General features: G+C 42.2%; 1 protein-coding gene across 2 annotated transcripts in view; it reads right to left on the reverse strand.

Moving 5' to 3' along the window:
* Positions 1–3653: 3653 nt before the first annotated feature.
* The window catches only part of HTR4 (5-hydroxytryptamine receptor 4), a 260433-nt gene continuing 250602 nt past the window's right edge, over positions 3654–13484 (reverse strand). For both annotated transcript variants that reach the window (XM_074360903.1, XM_074360904.1), the window contains one exon: positions 3654–7287. In XM_074360903.1, coding sequence (XP_074217004.1) covers positions 7197–7287 — 91 coding nt within the window. In that variant the 3' untranslated portion in view covers positions 3654–7196. The remainder of the gene's footprint in view (positions 7288–13484) is intronic.

Genomic DNA, 13484 nt, shown 5'->3' on the forward strand with positions numbered 1-13484 from the left:
ACACCAGGAACTATGCTCCACCGTTTTTGAGCTCTAACCCGCTGAAGGCTCACAACACTCTTGGGGATGTGCAATCATCATCCCCGTGCTAAGAAGAAACTGAGGCTCAGAGAGTCATGAACTTGGCCAAAGTCACACACAATTAGTAACTGGAAAAACCTGATTCTAAACCCATGTCTGTCTAATGACAAAGCCCAAGCTCTTAATGACAGGAAGTTTCTTGATTTATAGATGCAAAACTTAAGCGAGAGATGGGCAGGGACGTGAGCGGTCTTACTGCAAGTCAGTTAGGATGCTGAGGGAAACAACACTTCCTGACATCTCGTGAGCATGTTTCATCACACTCTAGCCTGAGCAGCTCCCACTGTATCCAGTCCACATCCATGCCCCAGACCATCCGTCATTCACTCCGTGCTCTGTGCCGTCTCAACAAATGCCACTACTGGTGAAATGGTAGCCAGTGTTTTCCAGGGTTAGACAATGTCAAGTAACTCACACTTCAGTCTGATTTATCACCACATTCTATACAAATAAAACTTTAAGCTTAAATTCTTTTTCAACAGACAGTCATGAACCAAAAAAAAAAAAAGGGGGGGGGGGAGGTTTGCCATAAATCAGGGAAATAATGGTATTTTAAAACTCTAATCCTTTGCTACTTTCAAGAAATATGATAAACATCTTGATTTTATTCAAAACCGTCACAGAAGGATTTTCCTCTTATCAGAAGGCTGCAGCTTTTGCAGTGGGTGGAGTGTTAAATGGCAGAGCGGCAGTGAGATTTGAGGGCTGAAAGAGCTAAGCAGGATGGTGCAGAGCAGATGCAGATGTAAGCAATGAAGAACTCCACATTATTCCACATAAATTCAGTGAATTTATCGGACAGCTTCAGTGCATGAAAACCTGTGTTGGGCACAAGGGGGGGGGGGGGGGGAAGATGCTCAGTAAGAATTGGCTCCTGTCCTCAAGGAGCTCAAAATCCAGAAGGGAAGTTCAGAATAGGCATTAATGAACCACACTGAAAAGCACAAGAAAATGCCACAGGAGAAGAACAAATAAAGTGCCTTCGGGATTGGAACAGATCAAAAACTGCATGCTGTCTTGGAAGCTGGAAAAGGCTTCAAGTAGAAGGTGGCATTTGAGACAGACCATTTAAGAGATGCTGGAAGATGTGTGCTCAATGGAAAGAATAGAAGGATCAATAAACTGAGGGTAAAAATGCAGAGAGAAAGCAAGGGGAACACGGAGCAGATCGTTTGCTCTGCAGGGTTAAAGAGGAATAATTGGAGGCCAAACTGCAAATAGCAGACTTAGAAAAACTATGAACAGCCCAGAATCTGGTTGGCAATAGGAGTCCTTTGGAGGTTGTGATCAGGGAAATGGTATGCTCCAAGCTGTGTTCTAGAGCCTAACACCCTGGTCCAGATAAAGATAGCATCACTTGTAGAGGGATGATGTCAGGAAGGATGGAGATAAGGAAATGCATGAGAAAAATCTACCAATTATATAACCAGACTGAATTTCCTCTTACTTCTCATGAAATGAATAGCTTTATAGGAAACCACTTTCTGGCTGGTCAAAAATTGGTTTTTACTTCCAATTAGATATCTGGAATTAGCTTATGCAAAATCAATGAAGAACCACTGTATAATGCATCTTCATTTGTTTACAGATGGCCAATACTCCATGGAGAAAGAAGGGAAGCAAAAGGAAAGAGACATACAAGGAGAGAATTCATCTGTATCAAGGATGGTTCTTGCTGCTGAAGAGAACAGGCCCTCAGATGGATCAGTCACCCCAGCAAGTGATGTAGGGGAGAAAGGCTTGACTTGGTAGGGTCTGGGTTCCATTTCCCCATTTCCAGCTCCAGGTAATCTCTTTATTCTTGGGGAAATTCTAGGTTAACTTCTCTGATATGCTGCTCAGTTTCTTCATCTATGTGATGGGAGAACGAGACTTACCTTGTAAGGTTTCGTGTAAAATGCTCTCCACCAAGACTGACCCATAGGTAAGTGGCTGATGAATGGTCTCTAAAGCTGCTGCATTATTGTTGGTCCTCACTTACTTCTCTCATCACATCACCTCCCACTTTGCTGAACACCAGGCACACATGCCAAGCTCCTTTGCCTTAGATTCTTTGCATTTGCTGTGCCCTTTGTCTGACATCATATTTCCCCTAGATCAACACATGACTGACTCCTCTTCAGCAATCTTGCCCCAGGTCACAGGGGACTGACCTCCTTGAAGCTTTGTTTGACTACCCCAGGTAATGTACACACCCCTGCCTCACCCTTATTTTTGTTGTTGTTGTTGTTCTTTATAGCACTTGTGTGTATCTAAACTTGTCTAATTCATGTGTGCAGGTCTCCTTGTTTGTTTTCTGGTTCCCAATAAAGGAGCAGGGACTTTATCAGTATTGTTTATGAATGGACCTCTGGCAACAGACCCTGGCACATAGTAGGTGTTTAAAAAAATCTGTTTCTGTAAACACGGTAGTGCTACTGACAGCATTAAACTATGTAACACATAGAAATCACCTAGTACATAGTGAGTACTGAATCTATGTTAGCTCTTCCCCCTTGCACTGGTCCAGAGAATGGCTGCTCCAAAGTGAATAAACACAATTTGGAAGGAAACAAGAAAGGAGACAGTTGTCCAAGTCTAGGTTAGTTGCCTAAGTTAACTTCTGACGTCTAGCTCTCCGCCTTGACACAGCAGGTACGTCATAGGGTGTGAAGGCTTAGGTTGTCATTCTAGGTGGGAGCTTCAGGAGATGGGGTGTTTTCTGTGTGCAGGAAGAGGTTTTGTAAATAAGCGGACAGCTGTGATTCTGAGGAAAGTCATCACGAGAACTAGCTCACAGGGGTCTTATGAATGCTTTAGAAAAATTGAGGAGGAGGGAAAACCAAGCACCAACACAGACTTTTAGTGGAGAGTTCCTGGTCCAGCTGCTTAGGGTTTTTGACTCTCAAGAAGGCTCTTTCCAGAGATGGATTATAATGAGCAGAAAGACCCAGATCTACCTGTTCTCCGACCTACTCTGACCTATTGCCATGGAGTTCCAGGTAAATTTGTATACGAAGAAAGGATTCTAATTTAAAAACCTAATTCTTGTCTACCCCCTGTATTTTATATGTGAGATGATGGTGGCTCCAAGGATTAAACAGAAGACTTGGGGTGAGTACTGTGCCCCTGACTGCTGATGGGGGTCTTTCCATTGCCCCATACTCAGAAGAGCTGGGGCCTGGATTTCATTGACACATACTCTAGGCCTAATAACCCAGGAGCTCCAGGGGAAGAGAGCTGTACTCCAGAATCCTGAGTGGTTCATGACATCAAAAAAGGAGGCTCATTCTTCATCACCTCAATCCAAGACCTCTGGTCATACAGTACAGCTGTCACGCTGCCTTGAATTGCTCCTATGGTATGTGCCCTGAGTGTGACTGGGCTGGATCCTTCTCCATCCTCTGCTTGTGGGATGACCGTGTAAAAGAGGTCAGTCCTAGCACTTGAGGCCGAGCAATATGGCAGGCAGGCAGACAGACAGACAGACAGACAGGGAGAATCACATTATCAAGGGGCCCTGGACTTCTGTCTTAACCTTGAGGAGAGAACTTGATACAGAGACAGAAAATTCTCCAGCTTCAAATGCCCAACGCTTCCACGGGATGAATGGGTTGGGCTACAGAGGTTACCAAGAAGCTCTTCAGAACTGAGGTACGTAATTGACTTTGGCATTTTATTGTGTATTCAAAATTCTGTCAATAGTTTTAAGACTTAAGATTTCCCTCCATATATGTTTTATATAAACATGTACAGACTGTACAAATATAAACATGTGTAACTTATCAACGTTTATCAATAAATAGAGAGAATTTATCAATGAAAAAAACCAAATCCATGTAGGCTCCTGTTTTTCCCAGAACACATTCTTGGGAATGGCATCAAAAAGTGGATCATTATAAAGCCAAAGGTGTTCTCCACAGAAACGAGTTAGAATCAGGGTTCCTAGTACTTCAAAGCTTTAGCTCCAGACAAATCATAGGCATAACTAACAATTTCATAAAAGCAAAAATACTACATCATTAAAATTTATAGTCCATTGAAGTTATATAATTAAGCTCCACGTTCTCTATAACAGGCACACATGTATTTTATACATTGATTTCCTAAGGGAACTTTGCCCTAGAAACTTTATGAGTGGCCCCATTTGTAATTCTGCTTTACTAAAAACGTAAACAAAATTAAGGTGCTAGCTAAATAACATTAAACCATAATTAATAATCATTTACACAGACTGATTAGAAAACAATCTTAAAATTATCTCATTCAGCATCTTAGTAGACTATATAACAGTCTTATCAGCTGGTAATTTATAGTCTGGTCCATGTTTGAGGGTTCTTTTCACAGTATTTACATATATATAAATATGAAGAAAGAGAGAGAGAATTTATGGAGTGGGGATAATTTCAACGACCTGTCTTTTTTCTCCAATAAATGTTTTCATGGCAAAAAGGCATTTGAATTTATTCTATGTGACACTGAAGTTACATGAAAAATTTGTTTTTAGTTCCCATCTCTCTCCACCCATTCCTTTACTTTGAGAACAACAAAATCTCTTCAAATGAGAGTTTCTGTGATGTATAAATTGCAGTGATGGTGTGTATTGGGTAACCTAGAGTGACCAAACGTCGAGGGAGTGAATTTGGAAGAACTGACCCCCAAAAGATGCTGTCTTGGTACTGGTTTTTTAACATAGAAAGCTCACTCACTAAATCGGTTCACTCCTTCATTAAGAAATTTTTAGTCCTTGAGAGCCCAGGAGCATCCAAAGTCATTCAAAGTCATAATAAACAAATAGAATAGCATTTTATGATTTACGTAATGGGTCACAAAAATTATCTTATTTATCTCCGTAATAACTTTGTCGACAGATTCCAAAGAAGTCAGGAGAGATTGTTTCCGAGACCAGAGAGGTCCAGCATCACACAGTAAGTCAGCAGCTGATTCAGTGCCTGTGCTGCTTCTCTGCTGCACCCGTCCTTACTACGTGTTCATGGAGGCGGTAGACGGTGTGTAGCAACCAGACAGACAGTGTGGGTCTCACTGCCAGGTTCAGGGCCTTGGGACTCAAAACCTTGCTGCTCTTTCTTTTGTATTAGAGAAGAACCATCCTCATAAAGGCGGTTGCCTCCTAAGTCCCAATCTAGAATTGGCAGAGGAATAATTACTTGGAAAAGCAAAGACGATTGGTCCAGCCAGAGTCACTGTGAAAGTCAGGACTTAAATAAACTTTCTTCACATATGATGAGAATAGGTCCCCAGATGAATCTGCTCCACTGATCGGTGAGATCCCCAGCCTACACCAGGAGCATTTCAACGTGGCACAGTATTTCTAAATGGCATTCAGGAATTTCAAGTCACTTTTCTTGTTAGAGGCTTTTTCCCTTCCCTAAGGCATGGACTTTCTTCCCAGAAAAATTGTAAGCCTTTGCAGAACACAGAATTTTTATTTTATTGATTGATTGATTGATTGATTGCATTTGGATGGTTTTGAGGCAATCTTCTCTTCCTCATTCCAAAGTCTCTTTCCAGTCTGGTGCAATTCCAGAACTAAAGGTAACATCAGTGGAAATGAAAACAGACTTCTTCAGCAGCAGGAACAAGGACAGTATGATAAAGTCCTGAGATTCTATCAAATCACAACCAAGACCAAAGCTGAAACCTCATACAGCTCTGGGATGTGGCAGCATTTACCGCCCTAGGACCTTCACTCTGGGGCAGGTGGCAAGAGCCATGAACTCAGCTTTGAATGAAGGACCTTCAGGTAAACCTGAAGGGCAAAGCTGGCAAGGTCAAGGGTCTACAAGGCCCAAATGAGACAGCTAGTTCCTTTGGAACAAAGTCAAAAGGCAGGCAGGCCATGCCTTTTTGAGGTAGCTGACGGCTGTAGCAGCATCCTGTTGTCATAGAAACGGAGAGAATCTGAGTGATCTCCTGGTCCAAACTGCAGTTGACAGATGCAGAAAGTGAGGTCAAGGAATGGAAGGGCATGGGTCCCGATCTCATAGCATGTTAGGAGCGGAGCCAGGGCTGGAATTCATGTCCTCTGACTTCAAGTGAAGCAATGTCTTCTGATCCACAGCACTGCTTGGTCCTGCCTCCTCCACTGGGGAAACTGCAGTGAGAGACAAGTCTTGGTGGTGTGAGCCTCCAACAGGCCTCTCCTCTGGGACCAACATGGCCAGATTCAAGGTTATAAATTGGTACCATGGGCTTTGCCACAAACTCATGGGAAAGATTCCAAAGTCTTTTAGTAAATGCTATGATGCCACTGGCCCTGCCCAAGGCTCTTTAGGACAAGGTCTGTTCTAGGAAGACGAGTGTCTCAGAGCAGAAGGTCCTGAGGCCCCAGGACTAGCAGGGGAGCTGTCTGTCTTTGGCTTCCCTCCAGGGTTGCCGCAGAAGCTGTTTTCTCCTGAAGGATCTTTGCCCGGTTTCTTCCATGGTGAATAAATGGAGCATGTCCTGAAAGCACTGACATGGACACAAGCAAGAGCAAGTGGAACTCTGTGACTGACACAGGGGCTGACCAGGAGGACGCACATTTGGACCCAGACTCCTGGAGGAAAGTGCATTAGTATCTGGCACAGAGCAGGACAGAGATGAGCCAGAGAGTCGTTTGAACATGGCTGTGACAGACGTGAACAAGCAAGAGATGTGTGCTTTTTGACCAAGACAGGCACAGGGAGGATGTGTTCTGACAGTGTCTGTGAGCAGGCACAGCAAAGAAGGAATATTCGGAGACATCTATGACTGAGATAGGACACGGTGACTGATCATGTTTGGAACACGAGCGAGACAAAGCAGGCACAGTAAGGGGACTTATCAGAGGGAACAGAGAGCGTGCAGCAAGGGCAAGATGCCAGGAAGAGGGAGCGCCGGGAAATGAAAAGATCCCTTCAAGGAGGATCCCTGGAGGAGAGCCCCCAGGGAACAAGGGGGCTGTCCTGTCCCCTGACTCCCTCAAGTGCCACTTGCTGGAATCCTGGAGGAAAAGCCCAATGGACGTGAAGGGACTGCACCAACAGACGAGATGCTGGATGAAGAGAATACCAGATGCAGTCACACACAAGCAGCAGCTTAGACCTGGCCTCTCCCAGAGGGATGGCTGTCTTCCGGGTCACTGCCCCAGGGGCCTAAGTGTCTCTGGGATGAGCAGCCACCAAAGGAGAAGTTGCTGGGGGGTGGTACTGACTCTCCCACTGGCCACCACACTCCACTGCATCCCTAGAGAGGGGAGAAGATCATAGAACCTCAGAGTTGGAATGAAATGTCACATGTGGTCTGATGAAAGAGCCCACCCACTGCAGGAAAGCCCCTCATGCCATGCAGATGGGTGGTTGTTTAGCCCCGGCTTAGGAATCTCCGCTGACCAGCCAGGCTATATTATTTTTGAGCAACTTTAGTTATCAGAAAGAGCTTCTTAATGTGCAGCCCAAATCAGCCTTCCTACAGCTTCTACCCAGTGGAACTGCTATGCCCTCCAGGCCCACTCAAAATTCTTCCCTCCACTAATTATGTCCTCCAAGTTTTCTCTTCTCCAGGTTACACATTCCCGTTGTCTTTACTAGTTCATTACATATTATGTTTTCTAGATTATTGCCACAATGGGCACTGTCTTCAACACAATTCTTATTGTGATTATCTCTCTCGAAATACAGTACCAGAAAAGAGCCCAAGTGTATATAGTGAGCCTCATTTATATCATGCACTTTTCATCATCAATTTACTTCTATGAATGTGGTCAACATTAAGTTCATTTCTGACAGTGGTAATACGATATAGGCTTATATGTTATGTAAGCGGGCTGCCAACTTCTATCTTTTTGAAACAAACAGATGTCAGCTCCTCTCGTTCTTTATTACATTGGTGCATTTGTTTTGTTTTATTTTATTTTGAGCCAAAATACAGGGCACTACACTTGTCTTAGTTAAATTTCATTTTACTGGTTTGGTATCACTTTAGTCAATTTAGATCATTCTAAAGCGTAACAACTTCAGCATTCAAGGTAGGATTATTTAGCACCCTTGCCAAGGAGAGGAGTTGTGAAGAATGGAAAACGGACCAGCTTCTCACTCCATGGAGGACTCACAATCAGCTTCCTCTCTGTGGGGGCTTGAGAATAATGACAGGGTGTTCCTGCGCCCCAGAAGGCCTGGGTCAGCCTCACTTGACACTATTGTACTAAACTAATTGTTGTTAACAGTTTGATGTCAACTGCCTTTTAGGTCTTCATTCAAGATACAAAGTCATAGTGCGATATGTTGCACCCTAAGAGACCTCGTTCCAGTGCAAAAAACCACACTCAGTGCACACAGTTATAACACTCACTGAGCCCCTTCCACTTTCAACCACAAGGCGGCCCTACTAACTCAGCGATGTGAACAGTACACCAGAAGACAGAGACCTGGGTTCTAATGCTCTTTTAGCCTCCATCCATATGTGCTTCAGTGACTTAGTCCCCTTCCTGTGCCTCACTTTCCCCGTTTGTTAAACGAGGAGGATTATCTATAAGATCTTTTGCAGCTCTGACATTCTGGTTCTATGAGTAGCAGAAATGGTGGGTGACAAACACAGACCTTCTGACTGGGCACCAGCTGTGTGTGGGACTGTTCTCCAAAGCTGTGGGTAATTGCTTCAAATTTGGCTTTTAATATTCTATTGTTAGTATCTGATACTTTACATTCTGTGTGGAGGGAAAAGGTTTCGCTGGAAACACAGGGAGAATCATTTTTGGATTTGTATTAAAGAATTTGAAAGACCTCAATTTCTGAATCTGTGAAATTACATGGCAAAGCTGTTAAGTGTATCTGGATAGGATAGGACAGCGAGGGGCTGAGATGCCACAACTTAAAATGCAGTGAGATCACAACTGTCTCTCCTTAAACATATGCTTGATCAGAAATATTGGCAGAGCCACTTAAAATCCCTGATGCAAAACATCATTGAAAAAGAATCTCTGATATTTTTAACAGATGAGTTTTTTTGAATGCTGTTTCTTGTTTTAATAGTTTTAGTAAAATCCTCTACAATTTATGGAGCATTTCTGTAACATTTCCCACATTTAATCTTCAATTGAAATCTATAAGGAAGCAGGATACAGAGCATTATTTCAAATAATACTCTGTCACTGTAGATGCAATGTAGGGGCATGGATTGACTGACAGGTAACAGCGGATACAGTGCTATGAATCAGGCATTCTGCCTCCCAAATCAGGAATTCTATCCACCGGGAAACATGGAAATCATTTCTGCGGTGGGTAGAGTTTTATAGTGAAGTTTAATATAAATGGTTGATGAAATAGACTTACAATTACTTTCATTCCAGAAGAAGGAGGAAGAGGAAGAGGAGAAGGAAGAGGAGGAAAAGAGACAAAGGATCACTAGCTAAGTCATCTTTCACAAAATTGTCCAGAGATTGTGCATCAGAATTACCTTAGGTACCCGCAGCAAATACAGATTCACGAGATCCACACCACACCACACCTTCAACAGTGAGAGATGAGAGGGCAGGGGTAGGGCAAGTAAAGTAGAAATCTGCATTTTAAAAAAGTGCTCCTACATGATTCTTACGCACACAGGATTATGAGTCCCTGAAGACGTATATTCTACTCACACCTGAGGCAGAGCTTAGCACTAGAGACATAGGGAGCAGTGAAGAGAAAGTCCAAGTGAGTGGGAAGGGCCAGAGCTAGCAGTGTGAGGCATTCAGTGATTATGCACAAGTAATAGGAATAAAAGCATTGAAATACGTGCAAACAATCCCTTTTAGCAAAGTGGACCAGGAGTATTTGTTGGCTTCCATGACACTGATGATGAAGAAATGAGAAAAGACTTGGTGATGAACCATGAAAAGGAGGTGGCAAAAAATGTACAGAGATGCACAAAGCAATAATTTTTAAGGTGCTTTCCATGTGATGGGAAAAAAAAAAAGCCAGATTGCTTGGGTACAATTAGCTGATAAAAACTAACTGAACTGTTTCTAAATAGTGAGCACATACTTGTATTAACGTTATCAGTAAGTTCAAAGATTCAAAAGGTGATGACCTAGGCCAATTTCTTCACTTGTCTTTAGATCACTATCAACCAGAACATATTGACTCTGGAAGATGCAGTATTTCCCAAACATGGAATATGTTCCATGGGTGATATGCCAAACAATGGAATACAGTATTAAGTCATTTTAATCACGGTGAGGAGATTCAATACTTCTTTCAGTCATTCTGCTTATTTTAAAGAGAAAGACTCAGTTTGGCCCCACTCTGGCTTTAAGTCTCTAATTCTTAAAAGAATAGAGAGCAGGCTTTTGACTCAGAGCACTTGGCAAGCAATGGGATCAAGTTAAATTTTGATAATAATTCATGCAAGTAATAACAATTTGTCTTCTTTTCTTTTCATCGATTTATTTTAAAAATCATCTTCTTTATATGGGTTTGCATTTAACGTCTTGATATAGAGTTTCCTCTACAAATAGATTTATTCAGATTAAAAATGTATTTAAAGACAAATAGTAAATAAATAATAGCATGGGTAGAATGCTGACATGGGTGAAAATTGTAAAAATAGTAGACAAATTACAAAAACCTCTATTAGGTAGATGAGAAAACTGAACTGCAGGGAGCATAGTGTCTTGGAAGGGACATAAAGCACCACATCCTCAGGGTGGAAACTCTGGGATCTTAGGCCAGCACTCATTCTATTATTTTGTGCTACTTACAGAAAGGACCTTAAAGAGTTGAATTTGTAGTTTGGGATGCCTAACCTTGTAGGCTGAACAAACTGTATTCCCAGGGGCCCTTTAATTCCATCACCAGCCTCAGATATACCCATGTTTCAACATGCCAAAGTGCAAGATCAAATCAGTAGGTATGGCTTATTTTAATCCCAATGCACCTCTGTTTCTCATAGTTACACATACGTGTAACTAAAGTCAAACCAGTTTCCTTGTGAGACTTTTTTCCATTGTCTACCACAGTTCCTAAATGACAAATGAAAGATTGGAACTTTGAATCTTTGGAGACTCAGACTGCCTGCTTTTTCTGCTGAACTATTTCAATATGACAGAATCTAAAAATACGTAGGGGAAAACACCTTAAAAGTATGGATTCGTAATAAAAACAGACAATACTTACTGAGTATTTAATATGTGCCACTAACTGTGTTAAGCTAATCATGGATTATCTCCTATAATTTTCACCACAATCCTATCACAAAAGTTTTAATATTTACAGGCTCTAGTTGAGTGGAATGAGGACTAGTAACTTGCCTACGTCAAACATGTAGGGAGAGGTGGAGCCACGATCCAAACCAGGCAATCCAATTCAGTCTCACTGCACCAGCATCACTAAATGTGCACATTCACAAACAGGCATCCTCGACTCTTAGACACTGCAGGTAGGAAAATGTCCTGCTCTTGAGAAGCTGCCCAGATGAGCAGAGGGTGTGTTGGGTGCATAAAAGTACTTAAGATCCCACAGGATGAGCTAAGCCTCCAAGAAAAAGAGAAGCAGGTGGTATGAGAGCCCAGAAGAGGAAGTGATTAGCTTGGAGGCTGAGGGAGCAGGGATCAGGAGAGTTTAAAGAGCCCATATTGGAACCTTATGTGGTGCCTCAAGGAATAAGTAGGCTTGTGCCAGGCAAGAAAGTGAGAAAGAGTATTTGAGGCAGCAGAAGTAATCCAGAGACTAGAGAATTAACTATTTATTTAAGGAAAAATGATCAATTTAGCATGCTTATTGCATAGGGAGTTAGGTTGGGGGGAAGTTGAGGGAAATGAGTTGGAAAACCAGATTGGGTCAGGCAAGAAGACATACCCTTCACTATTTGCCCATTGCAAGTCACACTATATTGCTCAAGGTTATTCTATCATAGCTCAATCCAGCTGGCATTTACAGTTTAAAATCCCACATGCCTGAATGGCCTTTCCATCCTCTTGAACAATACATATGAGATAGCTTCTCTCTCTATGGTTATGTTATACACATAGTCCCAAAGGAAAACATTATAATGTGAAACCCTGCCAGTGTCTTGCCTTGGATAATAAGCTGCACTGCAGTGGGAGTAGAGACAGACAACTAACTACCAGATAAGTTGGTTGGGGTATTTGAACAAATCACTTCTGAAGCCCTTCCCATGTCTACAAATCAAAAGTTCTGCATTATTTCAAGAGTTTCCAACTAATTAGCAAGGAGCACAGCTTCATGGTTAATGGCAAGGAGCATAGCTTAGTGGTTAACAACCAGGGCTCTGAAATCAGATGAACATGTGTTAGAATCTTGGCCCTACCACTCAACAGTTATAGGACATTAGCCAAGTTATTTAATCTCTCTGAGTCTCAATTTCTCCATCAGGAAAATGGGGATAATACTTGCTCCCATGATTATAGTAAGGATTCAATAAGATGACATAGGTAATGAATGCACTTAGCTCAGTGCTGAGCATATAAAGCCAGTGCTCAGGAAATGGTAGATGCTAAGAATGATGATAATGAAGATGGTGATGTCTGGACAAGGAAACCAAATTATTTGTAGGCAATTCCTTATTATACATGACAATCATACACACACACACACTCCTTTCCCTAAAGTCAGAAACTCACAGCAGGCAATGCCAATTCACAAACAGGATAAAAATTACATTATACCAGCCCCAAGGGAAATAAAAGTCTGAAAAGAATAAAAGGAATATGAGCAGGCACCAAATATATTTGTTTGTCAGGTTTATCAAAATATAGATTTACTCATTTCTTAGAGAATAAAAAGTTCCCCGAGAACAATTCTAGCTGTGAAATGTTTCAAAGAATCCTGCTAAAAATAACCTAAAATAGCCATGTGAATGAGAAAAGACAATTCAGAAATCACTTAGTGAAAAGCAAATTCTTGGCTCTCTGGTCGAATATAAACCAGAGCACACTCATGTTTGTTTCTATAACTAGAAGCCATCCATTGGGTTTCCTTGCTCAAAGGTGAGAGATGACTTCACACACTTCTTGTAGGACAGCAGCTAGAACTTTCTCCCTCGTTTCCTTCTCCACAATTCCCCAATCCCTGCAGTTGAAGTAATTTTCCCTCTCCTTCTGAACTTACAGCTCAGGACCTATCCCATCCCTTATGAGGAGGATATTATGGTGACTTTGACACCAAACCACTTCCCCTCAGACCTGTTCTGACAATGAACCAGTGTTCCAGAAACAGGAGCCTTGTCTTCCCGACCTGTGTTCTGCCCTTTCGCCTACTAAGAGGATGATTATGACAGGGAGAACACAATTTACCAGTAACTTATTCCAGGCACTATATGTACAGTGTATCACACCAGCCTCAGAACAGTCTCATGAGGCAAGAACCACCTTTACTCCCACTTTTGCACAGGAAGAAATCAAGGCACTGAGAAGTCAAGTAACTTGCCCAGGATCACACAGCTTCAAA

This window comes from Camelus bactrianus, chromosome 3, assembly GCF_048773025.1.
Source record: "Camelus bactrianus isolate YW-2024 breed Bactrian camel chromosome 3, ASM4877302v1, whole genome shotgun sequence".
NCBI lineage: Eukaryota > Metazoa > Chordata > Mammalia > Artiodactyla > Camelidae > Camelus > Camelus bactrianus.